At 35.0% G+C, this 17,623-nt stretch overlaps 1 protein-coding gene and 1 long non-coding RNA gene across 7 annotated transcripts in view; one reads left to right on the top strand and one right to left on the bottom strand.

The window, feature by feature from the left end:
- The window catches only part of ANK3 (ankyrin 3), a 304,223-nt gene that overhangs the window by 13,709 nt on the left and 272,891 nt on the right, over positions 1-17,623 (bottom strand). For 3 of the 6 annotated variants that reach the window (XM_014557324.2, XM_014557325.2, XM_014557326.2), the window contains 4 exons: positions 15,691-15,996; positions 15,321-15,411; positions 12,738-13,116; positions 198-288 (listed from right to left, as the gene is read on the bottom strand). In XM_014557324.2, coding sequence (XP_014412810.1) covers positions 220-288; positions 12,738-13,116; positions 15,321-15,411; positions 15,691-15,996 — 845 coding nt within the window. In that variant the 3' untranslated portion in view covers positions 198-219. Of the gene's footprint in view, positions 1-197; positions 289-12,737; positions 13,117-15,320; positions 15,997-17,623 lie in introns of all 6 variants that reach the window. The other 3 variants (XM_014557311.2, XM_032491465.1, XM_032491464.1) reach the window with 2 other exon arrangements.
- On the top strand, positions 7,285-17,050 carry LOC116667164. Its single transcript, XR_004323946.1, has 3 exons — positions 7,285-7,320; positions 7,722-7,881; positions 16,921-17,050. It is a non-coding gene; the product is annotated as an uncharacterized LOC116667164 (long non-coding RNA).

Here is a 17,623-nt window from a genome sequence, read left to right on the forward strand (position 1 = left end):
TGGAGTTCCTAGGCTTAGTGTGTGTAAGTGTGCATACATAAACATAAAAATAACTCCAACAACTTCATACTGGCTATTCATATTGGATATGCAATTCAGTGAAAAAGAGAGGAAGGAGGAAGAATGGAATCACTTATTTGGTGAAATTAGAAGTTTTACAGGAAGTTGGGGCCTACTGTTGATTTGAGCACACTTACCACCTTGACTGACCATCTGCTGTTACGAGTGGCTCTTCTTTTCCACGTGCCGGATTTCTTTCTTTGTCTTCACCTTATAACCTTCTCCCTGCTTTAAAAGGAATGTACACATTAAGATTTCATAGTGAAAAGAGTTTTAGTTAAAAAGAAGTTTCCATTCTGGTCTCTTGAGGCTGGATTAGGATAAGTGAAACACAGGATAAAGCACTTGGTCACTTCAAGTCCAGAAATACAGTCTCTTTGCCTTAACTGCCAGCTTAGCGTCATCACAGCAAGCTGGAGAGCACCTGTCAGGACAAATGCAGCATTACTGTACTTCACAGCAATTCAGTAGGTTAGTGATACATCACACAACTGAACAGCCTCTTTCCTGCAAGCTAGAAATAATCACTAAAGCTCTCAAGGTACTCATACCCCAATTATAAAAAATATTAGTAAGTTATAATGTATGCCTTTTTAAGCCAGCAGAATGTTAAGTACCCTGTTGCAACGAGACTGCAATTTCTCAGTAAAGCACTAATCACGAACTAAACACCATGGAAAGGCTGTTGAGCTGAGAGACTTTTTCTTTTTTAATTTGTGGAATTACCAACCCCCTCCTCTTACTCCAGATCAAGCAGGCATCCACCTTTCATAAAACAAGACCCCCCCTTCACTGAGCACCAAGGACACACTGCTCTGAGAGCAAAGTGGTTGCCCAAATATCTTCTTTTACCCTGTTTATAATGGAAGAAACAGCAGCCTTTCCAATTTTCTGATTTAGTCCTTCTGAGAAATTTTCAGTTTACTTTTTTCTTATGTGAATACAGGCTATTGAAGTTTCTAATTTCTTAATGAAATGGGAAAAGTTCTGAGAGAAGGAAAGAAATGAAAAATAACCAGCTATGATTTCTCTGGGAGATACAGATTCATTTGCCCAGTTACACTGCTAAGTGATGCGTTTGGTTCTTTAACTGGCACATTGGAAATGGGCTGTTATTAACCCAAAGAGGAAAACCCTCTTCAGGTTAAGATGGGGGAATTCCTATTTCCCTGCAGGATATATCAGAAAGAGAAAACATATAGATTTGATGTAAGGATCACGAATTGAGCTTTGTGTCATCCTATCTTTTGATTAAACACTGTGCATTTACTGGAAACAAGTGCTCTCCATCCGTGTACCAGGCAGGGACTGGGCTGCAGGAAAAGCACTGGCCGGGGGTGGGGTGGGGCAGTGCTGAGGGGTTTGGTGGTAACAGAGGGGTTTTATTTTCTCTCCCATGCTCAAACCAGCACTTTCTAACCTCCATACATGAAATGATCTCTGTGGAAACTCTAAAGATGGTAAAAGTATATAATGTTAAAGAATGTTAGAAGAAAAAGTCTTTTTCTTTGACTCGGATCAAATGCACAAGATGTCAAAAGCAGCAATTGCTTCCAGCTGCCACACTGCAGATGCCAGCCTGTTAGGAGCGTATTCTAGAGAGTTCACAAAGCTTTTATCCTCTACTTTCTTTTTGACAGTCCCTCTCCATTACCACATCATCATGTTTTCTCTCTTGTGGGATAACAATTCGTCTTAAGACTTTCCGAGTGATCTGTAGGAAGCAATAGTGAAAAGTAGAGATTTTTCTTTTTTTCTATTTCAAGAGGTGACACTACAGCAAACAAATAGCAGAAAATCTAAACCCCAAGAGAAGCATAAAATCCCAGTGATGATTACTTTTCTGGTGATGAGGTTGCCTTCTTCATCAGTAAACTGTTCTTCTGTGACAGATTCACCAGGAATGTTTTTTGCTTCCTCTCCCTAAAGGATGTGGCATAGAGATTAGCAACCTACTAGATGGATAGATCGCCACACCACTCCATACACCACACACATGCTCTTTGGAATTTTAGAAAAGAAGGTGTAAATTCTACTTGCTATTCCAGGGCAAGGGGGAAAAGGCTGACTCCACTGATGGTTATTTAGCAGTCAACAACATCCAAAGCATTAAACCTCAAGTACGTACAGAAAGATGGTTAGCAACAAACTCCAAGAAAGAATTTGAAAATATATAATTAGAGAATGCAGTTATACATTGATATACAAACAAAAAGGTTTCATTTGTTGAAAAAAGATTTAGCCAATGATTAGAGCCCTAATTAGATCATTTCACTTTTGTAATGTTTCTTCCACTAGTCCTACCATATCTCTCACTTCGATAGATTTCATTTTGTCTAATTTGAATTAAGACATCTTAGTTATTATTATATTTATTATCTTTTTATATTTATCACCTTCTGTTTGTTTTATTTAAAAATTCCTTTACTAAGTATAATATATACATTTTTGAAACATTATGAGAATACTTCAAGGTACAGAGAAAATTTTTTTTTACACTGAGACTTTCATAAGATTTAAAATACATAACTGTCTGATGAAGTACACGGTTTCAGAATATTATCTTCAAGTGAAGTAGTCTTATGTGATGACTGATTAATTACTAAAGGAATGTAAGATGACATCTTTTAATTAGTGACTGCTATCTGATTTAGGAGGGGAAACTGCCAAAGATCTTCCTGTGGTGAGTTAGAAAAGTGGAAAATTCTGAACTTGCCAAGGTGGCCTTAAATTTTCCTCCTTGTAGGCAGCACAGTAGGTTTAGATGGCTCCTTAATGTCTAATATCTATGATTGGATACTAAGAAAAATCACTTGAAGAGCAAAAGTAGGACTGCATTTGTAATACGTTACCTTCTTCACTGGTATCAACTTTAGCTTAGTCCCACTTACAGTTTTGGGGAACAAACATCTTAAGTACGGACCCATTCTAGACACCTACTGACTTGTTAGTCAGACTTCTTGTCGAAGAGTGACCTGGATAATGCTATGGTGAAGTGTAATGTAGTTATTGCACACCTGTGGGGTTTGGGTTTTGTTTTGTTTTGTTTTGAGGACAAAGAGCAGAACATGAAGAACAGCTGCATTTCTGGGAGAGCCAGGATTCTATCTTTCAGTGTTATTGCCATAGGAAAGGCAGTAGCCCTGTTCACGTTGTCAGCGCCAGCAAGTGGTGAGAAAATTCTATGATTGTTTCAGGTCACAGCTAGTAGAAAGGCAGTTCTGGCTTAAAGACTAAAACACTACCTTGCTTTGCTAACAAAATTCTGTTTTCATTCTTTTTTCTTTTTACAATGTGACTTTGTATTTTTATAGATTGTGGGCTGTTAGGTCACGGGTGGAACATTTGACTCATTTTACCTCCCTGTGCTATAGAGGTGGGATGAAAATAAAACAAGATGTTTCTTGCTGCTCATGTTTGTTGAGTTCACCTTGAATTTTGCTTATGATTAGTTTCAGTTAGCAGAGTTAAGAGAGGGAAGGAAATTGTAAAAATGTGGAGGTCTCCTGCCCGAATTCACTAAAATCTGCAATAAGTTCTTGGGGGAGTATTATTTATGTTTTCTGGGGTTGGTTTTATTTATTTGGAAAAAAAACATAATTTCACTTTGTTTTAAAAATAAGGACATAAAGACAGCAGAAAAGCCAAAAAAAGGTCATGTAAGGTTTTACTATAGTTTAAACATGAATAAGTGAAATATGTTTGAGCTAACTCTTGGACATGTCCAGCTGTTTGAATATTAAGACAATTCAAGGGCCCCAAGAAAATCCATTAAAGTCGTATCCTATTGGATATGTTATAAATTGACCCTTTGGTGGGGCAAGATGCCAGTTAATTTTCAGACCATCTCTGAAAGAAATGTGAAGTAGGTATATTTATAAGCATAGTGAATACATTTAAGTGTATTTGTTTGTATTAATAGCCTTAGGAAAAAAGCAAAGCCCTATTTATAAATAACAAGCCATATAGGTTTGTTGAGATCTGCTGTGGTATAGTGGCATTTCATTGTTTCCTACTGAAAATTTATACTGTTTATGTATAATTAAAGGTAAGGATACTTAATCTTAAGGAGGCATTAAATATAGTCAACCAGTTCTTTAATAAAGCCAAGATAAGCTGTATGATTATGTAGAAACTCAATAAATTGGGGGAATGGATTAGATAGGAAAGATAGTAAGGCATTAAAAAAATTCATCCATCTTTAATTCTGTCATATACATTAGAGACCAGAAGTTACCAAAGAGAGGTCTTTGGGGCCTCACTTTAGAAAGTAATTAGAGATTATTTTCTCTCATTAAAGTTCTTGAAAACATTTGTACTTCTAAGTAAATAAAATTTGCCCCTAGTCTTGTTGATGACATTTTTGGCAACACCTTCCCCCACTTTTTTTCTTTCCTATTTCAAAGGAAAATTACAGCCCCTATGGTATCACAGTATCATCCCTGGTGGCCACCTTAATGAAGACTAACTGTACTTTCCTTTGGACCCTGGCTGGGAAGCGCTGCATTTTATAATTTTTATCCCTCTCTCCTTGAATAAAATGAAATAATAACAACATGAAATTACCAATTTACTTTGATGTACACATTAAAACGAACTTTCCAAAACATGGGATGAAAAAAAATGTGTGTAAACTTGGCAAGTTACTAAGCAATAATATATAGTATAACCCATTTTTGTATTCTGAGAAACTCACTTGCTGGGGATGTATGTATGTATGTATATTTTATATACATGTACATATTGATATATATTGATATGTTGATATATAAAACAACCTCTTTTTAAATTGAAGTATAGTCAGTTTACAATGTTGTGTCAATTTCTGGTGTACAGAAATGTCCCAGTCATACATGAACATATATATATATTCGTTTTCATTTTAAGTTACTATAAGATATTGAATATAGTTCCCTGTGCCATACAGGAGAAACTTGTTTATCTGTTTTATATATAGTAGTTAGTATCTGCAAATCTCGAACTCACAGTTTATCCCTTCCCACCCTTTTCCCCCCCAGTAACCCTAAGTTTGTTTTCTATGTCTGTGAGTCTGTTTCTGTTTTGTACATAAGTTCACTGGTCTTTTTCGTCTTTTTTTCTTTTTTTTAGATTCCACATATAAGTGATATCATACAGTATTTTTCTTTCTCTTTCTGGCTTACTTCACTTAGGATAACAATCTCCAGGTCCACCCATGTTGCTGCAAATAGCATTATTTTATTCTTTTTTATGGCTTAGTAGTATTCCATTGTATAAATATACCACAACTTCTTTATCCAGTTCTCTGTCAATGGACAGTTAGGTTGTTTCCATGTCTTGGCTACTGTAGATATATAAAACAATCTGAAGCTTGTGAAGAATGGTTACCTCTGGGAGATGGAATGGATAGATTGGACTTTTTGTACTTTTGAATTGCCTGATAGGGGGAAAACAAACATCTAAACTCCTACTTTCAAAGTCATTAAAAAAGCTCAAAAGTAGAAATAAAAACACAGTTGAACTGTATAGTAAAAATTCAGTTATTTGAATCTTATCAAACTTCGATAGTTTGTTATGAGTTGGTTTAAAGTTTTTACTTTCATAATCACTGAATTTGCTAAGCAAATAATGTAAGCAAGCTCATACGGACTGGTCAGTTTACTAAAATGCTTCCAAGCATTTTAAACCACTGTAATATTATCAAACTATAGAAATAGATGAACATGCTTATAAAATTTTAAAATCCCAAAACAAATGGGAGAGTTAGTTGACTTGACTCATTCCTTAAGGACCTGAAAATATTAAATGTAAAAATATAAAAAATAAAAAAGAATGAATCCATAGCTGAAATTAAAGAGAAAAATCATAAAATTATACTTTCACCCCATTTATTATACAAATTGAATGGCTAAGAAGACAAATTTGCCTAGGCTTGTGGTAATGGAATCCTGAACACACCTACTGCTTCCGTTGATACTTCCCAGCCAAAGCTATCTCTGGGAAGGATGGAACAACCCCCAAATAGTTCTTACCTCTAAGATTCTAAGTGCTAGGGGAATTACTATGGCAAACAGTATAAATATGCTGGTTCAGTCCAAGGTTAGACAGCCTCCATGAAGTAGGTCAAATTCCCAGCATTGGAAAGTCAGCCCATTGCTGCCTTCTTCTCTGCCACTGGAAAAGTCTAAATTGGCCAAGTACCTAATTTAGTCTAGGAAAATACTCCTTTTTAATTTGTTCGGGAAGAGAAAGAATACAGTATTGTGGAGAAAGCAGGTAGAAGGTACTTTACTAGAGGGTGAGGGATTAGGTTTTGGTCTGAGAACTGCTACTGCTCAACTGTGATTTCGGATAAATCAGTTCATCTCCAATCCTTGGTTTTGTCATCTAGGAAAAGAAGTGATTTTAATCTCAATGACCCTTTTGGGTCCTAACATTCTCATTCTATGATTTTGATAGAGATGGATCCCATGTCACATGTATGGTATAGTAGTACTGCAATCTCAAGCTCTTTTACATTAGAAAGGTACCAACGCATGGAATAAAGGGGAAAAGGACCGAAAGTGTGATCTTTTTCAACTGCCCCAAAAATCTGAACAGAAAAATATTAGCCATAAAGATTTCTATATATATAATTTACAAAGATTTTCTGGTTATACTTATAGCTTCCCATTTTAATTATAGCTATTCTTTAGATTTTGGTTTCTCTGTCACACACACAAGACATTTCTCAAAGGTTGTTTAAGTGATTCTGTTGTTTATACAATGCCCTCCCCAATTACAAAACCCGTTTCTCTGATGATACCATTCAACCTCCCTAAAATTGCACTGACTTTAAGAAGTGGAGCTTTGGGGAAAACAGTCTCTTCTGTTTTATGAAGCCTATAACATCACAGTGTATTTTAGTCTTTTAAACTCAAGTTCTTAATAAAAATGTTATATATAATTAATTATATGTTAAGCTTAAATATATATAAATAACTCATTCCAACAAAATTACTGAAAAACTTAACTTGATAATGCTTTACGTTACATTATGTCTAGAATTCTAGGAGACCAAAAAAAATAACCCTCATTGATCTAGGGTGGTGGGGTGGGAGTAAATATTTCTATTGTTTTGTTTTAGTATTCTCCAGAGTAAAACTTCTCTACCCTCTCTCCCACTTTTTATGCAGGATTATGTTTATTTCCTTCCATCACATATATGAGACTCAACTTCTATAATGGACAATGAGGAAGTTCTCTGTAATGAGAAATGAGATGAATTTGGATGCATCAAGAGTATGTCATATGTTAAGTATAAAAAGCAGGTTATAAGACAGTATGTTTGGTGTGCTTTTTCTAGATGTTTCACTTTAAAATACCTCTTGAAGACAATTATTATGGGAATAGCAAAGCCTGAGCAAAGAGTGTGGCTTTAACATGTTAAGAAAAATCAAATTAAGTGTTTCTTCCTCATAATCCCAGAAAATGTGTGGGAGGTGACTGATATAAGGACTTTATAGATAGCAGGTTGAATGCTTGCAGATATGCTATATACTAACAATTGGGATTGCCCATGTGGAATTTTCAAAGAAGTGATTCATACTTTTTTTGGATAGCACCTAATGAATAGCTAAAGGTTGATTTATGGATAATTTAAGATTTAGACAAAGACTTATTTTCTTCTCTAATGTTTCCAGAGTCTTACAAAAACTCTGCTAGAGCAGATTTGGCAGATTTTCTTCTCTTCTTTCATCTGATCTACATGAAAAATTCAAGCAGCAGGATTAAGAGGTTTTGGATATGTAAGCCAGCTTCCCTGCCTCTCTGATGGGTCTCCTGACACTTTGGAAGTGGATGGTAAGTTTGATAAGTGGTTTTCAATAGATATTTCCCTTCCTTTCTTTTCATAACTGCCAAACAAGGAGCCTCATGTTATTTGGACCACATTCAAAGGCCTGTGTAATGAAAATGGCTTCCTAATTCTCTGCACTCAATTATTCTAACATCAAGAAAGACCTCTGTAAAGACAGAGTAATGAAGGCAAGTAGCAGACTGCAAAAAGCTTTCTGCTGGACTTCCCATGCATAAGGTCAGTGCTTCAAAAGACCTTTGTAGGGGAAATCAGGATTTATTTATAATTTTCAACTGTGCTGTAACAGGACGGAATTACATTTTTCACTTCCAGTAAGAGTTGCTTCCTCTACACTGCCTGATTTTTTTTTTTTTTTTGTATGTTAGTCAAGTTAAAAATTATTTCAGAAGTTTTGGCTTGGTTTGCATTATGTCACATACATCCATGCCAGGCTGTAACTCCAAATGCTTAGTAACTGATTGATCGTGAACAACTGGTTTTCACTTAAAAACTTTAAGGCAGTAGGAATTTGAGACTGAGGAGGGAGCGTTTTCATTCTTTCACTCTTTCTTCTTTATCTTACTTTATACTTTCATTACAGCCTCTGGGTTTTCAGTTGAACATTTTGCTTGATATGAACTATTCTCTCACCAAGATAGAATCTTGGTTCATACATATAACACTTCTCCATGGAAAGCAGGAGACAAATGCCAAGAATTCTTAGATAAAATTACAACTGCCACATGTCAAACCTAGGCCAAGATGGAATACTCACTACCATGCAACATGAGCTTTTCCTTTTTGTGGTTGTTTTTATGTTTCCAAATATGCAGAGAAACATACAGAGCCATTTAGTTATTAAGCATGCTGAATCTTCAAAACCACAGGAAAGGGAAGTCTAATGATACAGTACTGCCCCATACTGATCTGGCTACGGGATACCTTTATAATCAAACGCCGGCGGATAACTCGGGTAGTGACTCTCCGTTCTTCCTCTGAGCTTGAATCACTGTCTTTCAAGTCCTGATAAATGCATTTTTAGTATAATTTTATCATCACATTTAAAACAAAAGACATTCTGAGAAGGGAAATCAAGAAAGAATTACTTTTACTTGCTGGCTTTCCCCCTTAAGGAAAATCATGATGTATGTTTGCAGAAATCTTAAATTTAAGTGGAAGAAAATTTTGAGCAGGATTCTAAATGAAATTACTCTGTATATTTATGTATATATGGGCATATATGTATTAATATATATAAAGTATATATAAGCAATATATATATTTAAATTACCTTGATCTTTACCTGCATATGTATTTATATACTTATGTGTGTATATAAATGCAGTGCATACATAGGTGTAAGTATACATGCAAGTCAAGATCAAGATAATAAAATGATAAATTATTAAAAATAATAATTATGGAGACTTTTTGGCATCAGAAACTACTTACATGCTACTGATTATTAGTTTGGGAAATATTATAGATTTAAAGCTAGTTTAAAAATGAATATTATACATTTGACATGAATGTATATAACCTTACAGTTAAGGCCATGTTTCACTTGATCTACAGAAAGAAGAGTAGTATTTCTGATTTTTATGATATTTTGGTCATATTTGACAACTTTAATCAAAAGCTATTTTGAACTTTATGAAAAGTTTATAATTTATATCAGCAAATTTGCTGGGACATTTTTATTAGCACAACTGGTACCTAGTATATAATTGGTACTCAATAAGAATTTATTCAAATGAAGGAAGGAATAATGTAAAATAGGTGAAACCTTGAGGTCTTATTTTAAAGAACTGATGAAATTAGAATAGAAAAAACATTTCACAGACAAGAATATAATAGTACAGATAGGAATACAATAATTGCACAAAATATTAGTTTTTAAGCAATAAGGAAAAACTACCTAGTGACAAATAGTTTGTAATTCAAAGGGAAAATTATCTTCAATTTATACTTAAATGTCATGGTCAAGAGTATTTACTGAATAATTTTATTTCTAAATTTTAATGGTGAATTCAGAAAATAATGCTGGTATTTAATTTTCTAAGTTTACGAGTTACCCCAAATCTGACAGTCACAGAGATAGAAATTATAGTTAATGTCCACTGGAAAAATCAAGTAAAATTGTTACAGGAGGTATAAGTGTTAGCTAAATTGATTTATGAAATGTTATTCAGATAGATAATAAAATAGGCCATTTTCACCAAAGGTAAACTTACCAAATATTTTAAAATGCTATAGTAATATCAGCCTTAACTTTGTAGGAGATTTCATCTGAACAAAATATCTTACTGAATAACATGGTGTCAAAAGGAAATAGTTTTTGAGTTTCTTACTTCTTACAAAGATATAGGCTGCTAAGTACCCTATTACTTTAAAATTTTTTCAGAAAAGGATCATTCAGGACACTTAGAATGATCTAAATATTGTGAAAGGCCCTACAATGGCTCAAAAAGGCAGAAAAGGGTAATTTCAGGAATTCATATTGTGAAAGAAAAGAATTACTAATCAGCATTCAGGGATTAACAGATTAGATGAGGCAGAAGAGAAAATTCAATCTGAATTGTCCACACATTGAATTTTTTTTTGTAGGGGGAGGTAATTAGGTTTATTTATTTTTGTTTACTTTTCTTAATGGAGGTACTGGGGATTGAACCCAGGACCTTGAGCATGCTAACCATGCACTCTACCACTGAGCTATACCCTCCCCTCTGCACATGGAATCAAACTGATGAAAGATTTTCACTCGGGATGGGACGGGACATTTAAAAGCAGAACATATGTTAATGCAAACACTAACCACAAACCTAGTTGTCAATTATATTGTAATTCTATCAAGAATTATCTGAGACCAGCCCCTCGCATAAAGAAAAAGTGGTCATTTGGCTAATGTTTCAGTTCCTATTTTCTCCCTGGAATCTCTGCCAATTTTAAGGTAAAGGGTAGAGAGAAGATGGCATTAGAATCTTGATCAGGATTCCTTTTAGAGAATTCTCTAGGAAATGGCACAGATGGTAACTAGGAGACCAAGTGGAATTTTCTCAGTACTCCTTGCCATGGGTTGCTGCATGGGAAGAGGTGGAAAATAGCAGAATTTTACCTTGTAACAGCAGGCAGTCATCCGTGTAAGGGCTGCACCTGGACTTTTGACCTGATTTTTTAGGGGACAAAAAAAGGGGGCTGTTTTCTGAAATCATTCATTAGAAGACCAAGTGGGCTGCTATTTGTACTATGGTCGAGCCACAAAAGATACGTCCTGAACACCTTTGGATTTCTTGTGAGGTCAAGCTCTTACCTCGTGGGAGCTTTAACTTCTCTGTGAATTGTTACGCTCATGAAGGCTTTATGCATTGGAGTAGGACCAGGGACCAATACTAAAGGCACAAATTCGTAAGAAATCTTCAAAACATTTTCCAATTACTGATGAATTTGGCTGTATTTCCATTAAGGGTTAAGACTTTCATTTTCAATCCCTCTTTATGCCTTCCCTGTGGTTCCCCAATGGCCAATATATTGGCACATGTATACTCATAGAAATGCTTTCTTAAATTTACATAGTAATTTGATTTCAGAACGTCTCTATCCATTTTTAATAGGCTTTTGCAGAATATATTTTCATAGTTAAAACATCATTATGTTATTGCTTCTCCGTATATTTTGTGTGCTCATTTTAAAAGGAAACATTCTGTCACATTGCTTAAATATACTAAGAGTTAACTAAAAGGCAGAAATCAATATTCAAAACAACACTTGTCAGAAAGGAAATGAAAGTAAGGCCTGAGAATTACTTCCTCTTTCTTTCCCTCCTGACAAACAGGAAAGTGATCAAAAGATAGCCTGCAGAAGGGAAAAGGAAAGGATATGATTAGTTAATAAGCAGATAATTAGCTCCTGAGTGAATGGGAGTTTACTCAGTTTTTCTAAACCTCAAATTAATCACGGACTCATTTTTAAAAAGACTTGTTTTCAGAAGATCTTAAGTAAAACTAGATGTTTTAGGGATAACTTCAAGTGCCACTATTTCCAAAGATGTACAACTCTCAATATATGTCTATTGCATAGTTCATGAAAAGACACAAAAATGGAAGAGAGCTGATTATTTTCTTATATCCAGCTGTGAGTCATAATTTCAGTTAAGTTTTTTTTAATATCTAAGAATGGGTAAACCTCAAAGAATAAAGAAATGTATTAGATGGTACCACAAAAACATATAAGTACAAAAAGCAAGCAAATAATTCTATGACAGTAAGGTTTTAACATTATTAAATATTATCAACTTAGAGATAAAAATTATTAAAATGATACTTCTAATGTTACATTTTTAAGTGCTTTCAACCAGCAGTAGTTTACCCAACTCATTCTAGGCTTGGGAACTGTGTTTCTTCAACTTTTAAAACACACTTTCAGACAACAGACCTTATAGGGTAGAACTCTTAGATGGGTCACATGCTATAAACTCTTTAAATTACGCAAAAGAACCAGAAAGGGTTAGAATAATTATACTTTTTCCTCAAGAAAGAAGACTGGGTTGGGAGTCAGGAAACCTAAATCCCTGACACAATTAATACTGGACCTTAAGCTACTTACTTAACATCGCGGTAATTCTTTTTCCTCCTCAGAAATGGCTAAAAAGATGTTTATTCCTTTTTCACAGTGAATGAAGGTATGACTAAATAGCGTATGTTTTACTCAGTACTTTCTTTACCCCCACCATTGGTGTTCTAACTTTCGATTACATGTTTATAATTTGGAACACTGGGCCCAGTGCTACAGGATTAACCAAAAGAACTGAAGCATCAGTACTTTCAGTTTAAGAGACAGCATAGTGGATGCCTAGATGACGTACCTTTTGCTCAGACCCATTGGACCCCTCTTCTTCATGGAGGTTAAGCTTTGGCTTTCCATCTGCAGGAGAAGTCCTACTCATCTTTTTCATACTGACAGGCACACAGGGTTTAGGCTCTTCTATGACAAACTTGCTGGTTTCTTCTAGAGCTTTCTGATACGCTGCTAGTGATGGTGCTGCTTCATCAGCACGCCCAGATCCTTGTATTTTTGGTTTCAGAGTTTCCTTTGCACTCTGTTTCCCTGCATCATTTTGGGCTTCTGGAAAGTAAGATTTTGTCTTTGCTTCTGGAGTGACTTCTGCATGGCTTCCATTTGCTTCGAATTTTCCAGGTTCTCCTTTGAGATATGAGGTAATGGAATCTCTACACTGGTCCGGGCTGTGAACGATAAAAAGTGGAAATTTACAATGGTAATATATGAAGCCCTAAATTTTTAACAACCATGTTTTTAACTACTTTTGAAGACATACAGTCGAAGAGTATGAGAAATCTGGTCATTGGATTTCAAGCTGTGAGGGCCTGGCATGGGTGTGGCTGTCGGGTGAGGAGGGGCCACGTAGGCTCCAGGCATCCTCTGCACCCTAGCACCCACCTTGCTGGCTGTACTGTCATTGTTTGCTTTGTTTCATTTAATTGTACTTCTAGAGCTACTTGGATTCTGTATCTTAAAAAGTAATCCTGAGAGGTTCAAGGGCATACCCAGAGTTCCAGAGCTACCAATCAAAGAGGGGAGGATGCCTCAAAATGCTTTTAGATTGCCAGTGAAAAAACTGAAGACAAAGAACAAAATGAATTCCTGTGATGAGAACTCCGGTATGCTCAAGAACCCTGTGTTCCAGTCTTTGTATATGATTCCAGTTGTGACTTGAGCATCATGCCTCTCCAACTGGAACACCCTTACCTGGGTTCTTAGCTTTCTCCACTCCTGATGTCTGCTGATGCCCTCTGGCGATCAGGGTGTTGGTGCTCACCTGTTGCTTCTACTACCTGTGAGGACTGATTTCTTTTCAGCTATTAAAAATCTTTCTGTCACTTCCTTTTAAAATGATTTCTAATTTTTGTTAGTTTCAATACAGACTTTATTTTGTAGCTTATGTGTTGTTTTTAGCATCTTTGCTTATTACCTGTATAATTCTGAAGGCGATAACTAGTGCAGTGTTTTACATGTATAATATATATTATGTATATATGTGTCTGTTCCTATAAATCAGATTCTGATTGTCTAAACATATTTATCAAGGAAATATTAATAGCATACCTTATTCTGTATGTTTAAGGACAAACAGCCCCAGCATACTGTGAAGATCCTTTACCATATCTAGCTCTATTTCCTGTTATGCAGCTATAAATTGTGACTATATTTGAACATAGACATCACCATCAGTACTATTTCTTGTCCCAAAAGTCTCTTTGATAGGCTGAACATAAAATTCACTGATGCTAACATTCTGAATGGTACTGTTTTCCCTCTTTGAGAATTTTTATTAAGCAGGAAGCTTATCATACTAAATATGCGAATGAAATAATCTGTTTTTTTAATCCAACTTCAGTTTATCACCAGTTGCCACTGAAGTAAAATATATTTCAGTCTAATGTGTGCATAAATAAAAATAATGCCAACCAACTATTACTGAGAGACTATTTGCACCAGTCATTGGGTGCACATGCTACAGGCTTTCTTTTTCAATCTATAAACCTCTTTGAGGAAAGTAATAGTATTCTAATTTTTAAAGCTTAGAAATTAATCTAAATTCACAAAATGCAAATCTAATGGTGGTGGGATTTGAACCAATGTCTGAAGGATATTAGAATCTTACTTTTTTAGAGAAGGCCAATATAAACAAAACCGGACTCATGATTAGGGAATTATTTCAGTTATAAACAAATTCCTATCATGGCAGTATTATTTGGGGTAAAGAATTACATATGCAGTTTTACAAATTATGTAAAATATTCATGTATAAAGAAAGGAAGGATATATAAAATGTTAAGTATTTTTCTTAGTATGATAAGAAGACAGATGACTTTTTTTGCTTCTCTGCATTCGCTATGACAAGATATTTAGAAACATGTAAAAGAAATCCACCAAAATTTTACTGGTGGTTATTGCTAAATTGTGGCATTTTATTTTTTTTTTAAATACATATTTTTCAATTTCCTATTTATGTTTCAAGTCAGGAAACAATAGAAATGTTTATATTTCTGAAAGACTTAGAATTCTACTTATTACATTATTTTAAATGGACATTAATTACTGGCTATGTGAAAATAATAATACAACAGGGAAAGTAGAAAAGAGTAGCCTTCTAAGTGAAGAAAATGTTTAAATCTTTGGCATGTATAAAACTTTTTGCATTTTACTTCAGCTTATCAGTAGTTTTAAGCTTAATGATATTTGAGCTTAATGTAACTTTCCCTCTCTGGATTAGCAGAATGAACCAACCTTTAAAGCAGGTATTGTCCCAAAAGTGGAATGGTAATTTAGAAAAAGAGTAATTGCTAGAAAGCATATATTTAAAGCAGACTGCGAACATGTAACCTGTGTTTCACTTTCTTTTTTTCTGACCCAGAGCCATCCTTACCTGTCATCCAGTCGATCTAGTAACCCACCAGTTATTCTTCGAGCTTGCGCAGGGGACTCTAGGTCTCCACTTGATGTCTCGTTCTGCCAACCTGTAATTGAAGACATTTCCAGTTCTGCTTGCTGAACACGTTTAAGAATAGCCTGTACTTTTTCTTCTGTCATCTCCTCAGACTCTACTCCTTCTTCAAGTTGAACGTCCTCAAATAGAAATTTGAGTTTTTCTTCCGTCATCTCCTCATCAGGACCAGATTTTCCTTTCTCTTGCTGCTCAGATCTTATTCCTACTTTTCTAGTCTGCTTCAGTGGCTCTGCTGGCTTAAAATCTTTTGGGACCCCAGCCATACTTCCGAGGTATTGAGGATACTCACTCAGATACATATTCTCCAACTGGTTCTCTACATCCACTGCTTCAGGTATTTCTGTTAAAGGCATTGAGTCTTCAAGTTTGCTGTCTTCTAAGGATGTGTCTTCTGCAGTTACAACTGGAGGTCCATCTGCTGGGTGCTTTATATTTCCCTGGGAAGGCACTATCCCATCACTCAGTCTAGTGGGGGTTCTAAGGGGAGATTCTATGCTAGAGATATCACTAAAATAATCATCTTGCTGGAAAGGGGTGGGTGGTGTGTAGTGCAACCCTGTGGGAGTTTCCAGTTCCACTTGAAGGGAAGGATAACCTATGGAAGACAGTACATTCGGACTGACTGGAATGAATTAGAGTACATCAAACAAAAACACATGGAATGACTTAAATTATATTAGGTATGAAAATGTATGATGAATTACAGAATAATGTTTATACATTTATTGGTTTAGTTCAATTAAATGTAATACAATGAAATAAAAACTAGTGCAAACTACAATAAAATAGAATACTAATTAAGATAAATTGTTTCTATCCATTTTGGTCATTTTAATACAGTAAACTTAAATACACAGACTAATTTAAATCCAGTATAAAGTTAGTTGTCATTATATAAGATACACTTAACCCATGGCCAAATTTAGTATCTTTTTTACTTTTAGCATGCAAAATCCACATTGTGGTAGACTGAATACAGCAAGCCACAAGAAACCAATTTTTATAATTAATTACTTATACCTTATTTTAAGAACTGTACATAAGAGTGATGCTACCCAACTCTTAATCCTTACATATTTCACATGAAATTTACAGCAAAGAAAAATGAATTTAGTCTTTGGAAAGTAACGACTATTAGATTTTAAAACAGTAGCTCTGGGGAAAAAAAATCTAAAAGATGTTAGGAAAAGGATTTAAAAAGCAGATAAAGTAGAAGAGACTCCATATAGACTTTAAAGTATCATAATGTGACAGAGATGAAAGGGTCGTGGTATATGTGGAGGACTTGGTGATAGGGGTCCACTCAGAACCACAAATCAAATAAAGAGAAAAGAAACAGTAACACAACAGAGACAGAGGAATACCGCTCTCAACAGAGAGCAAAGAGCTCTCTGAATATTCGTGACAGTGCTATGAAACACGAAGGTTTCTTAACCACCCTACACGAAAGGGAAGAAGGGAGCAATTCCTGTGTTTTAAACTTCGCTGCGTGGACTAAGGGAGTGTTTTCCTCCTTCAGCAGAGAGAAGAGTCAACAATGGTCTGGTCATGGTGAGGAAAGGAAGTTTCACAAAAATTCAAAGAAGAGGAGAGACAAGAAAAAAAAGCAACCAGGCACATTTTCTGACTTGTTGGTCTACAAAACTGAAGCCTAATTTTTCCATCAGTCCAAGATAAATAGCAGCTTAGCTTTGGTTGTAAACTCAAATTGCTATAGGTAAGTGAACATTTTTCTGTTATGGTCACCCATAAACCAGAATGTTGTTGAAAAGTTGGCTAAGACTAGGTGGGGTTTATAATCTGCAGAAGTGAAATTTATTTCATATACACATTCCTAAATTTCCCTAAGAATTTTTTAAAATAAGGAATATTAAATATTAAGGTGTTAAAAAAAAACCCTTGTGAATTTATTTCATAATATTCTGATTTTAAAATGTTAAAATTAATTGAAGCATTCAGTTCCACTGACTACTTCCATTGCTTACTGATGATCTTATTAGAGCCGCCTGTCTTAAAAAAATTTCCCTATAAAGAGTATTAAAATATTCTGTAAACTATAATTTGGTAATAATTCAGAATTTGATATAACACTAACCTATCTTTATCTAGTGCAAGAGAGTCTGGTTACCAATATATGGTCTCATATATAGGACAAGGCCTTGAAGAGAGCTTTCTTCCAAGGTTCTGTGGTGTTGATAAGCCAGAAAAGAAACCACTGCTGA

Source organism: Camelus ferus, chromosome 11 (assembly GCF_009834535.1).
Source record: "Camelus ferus isolate YT-003-E chromosome 11, BCGSAC_Cfer_1.0, whole genome shotgun sequence".
NCBI lineage: Eukaryota > Metazoa > Chordata > Mammalia > Artiodactyla > Camelidae > Camelus > Camelus ferus.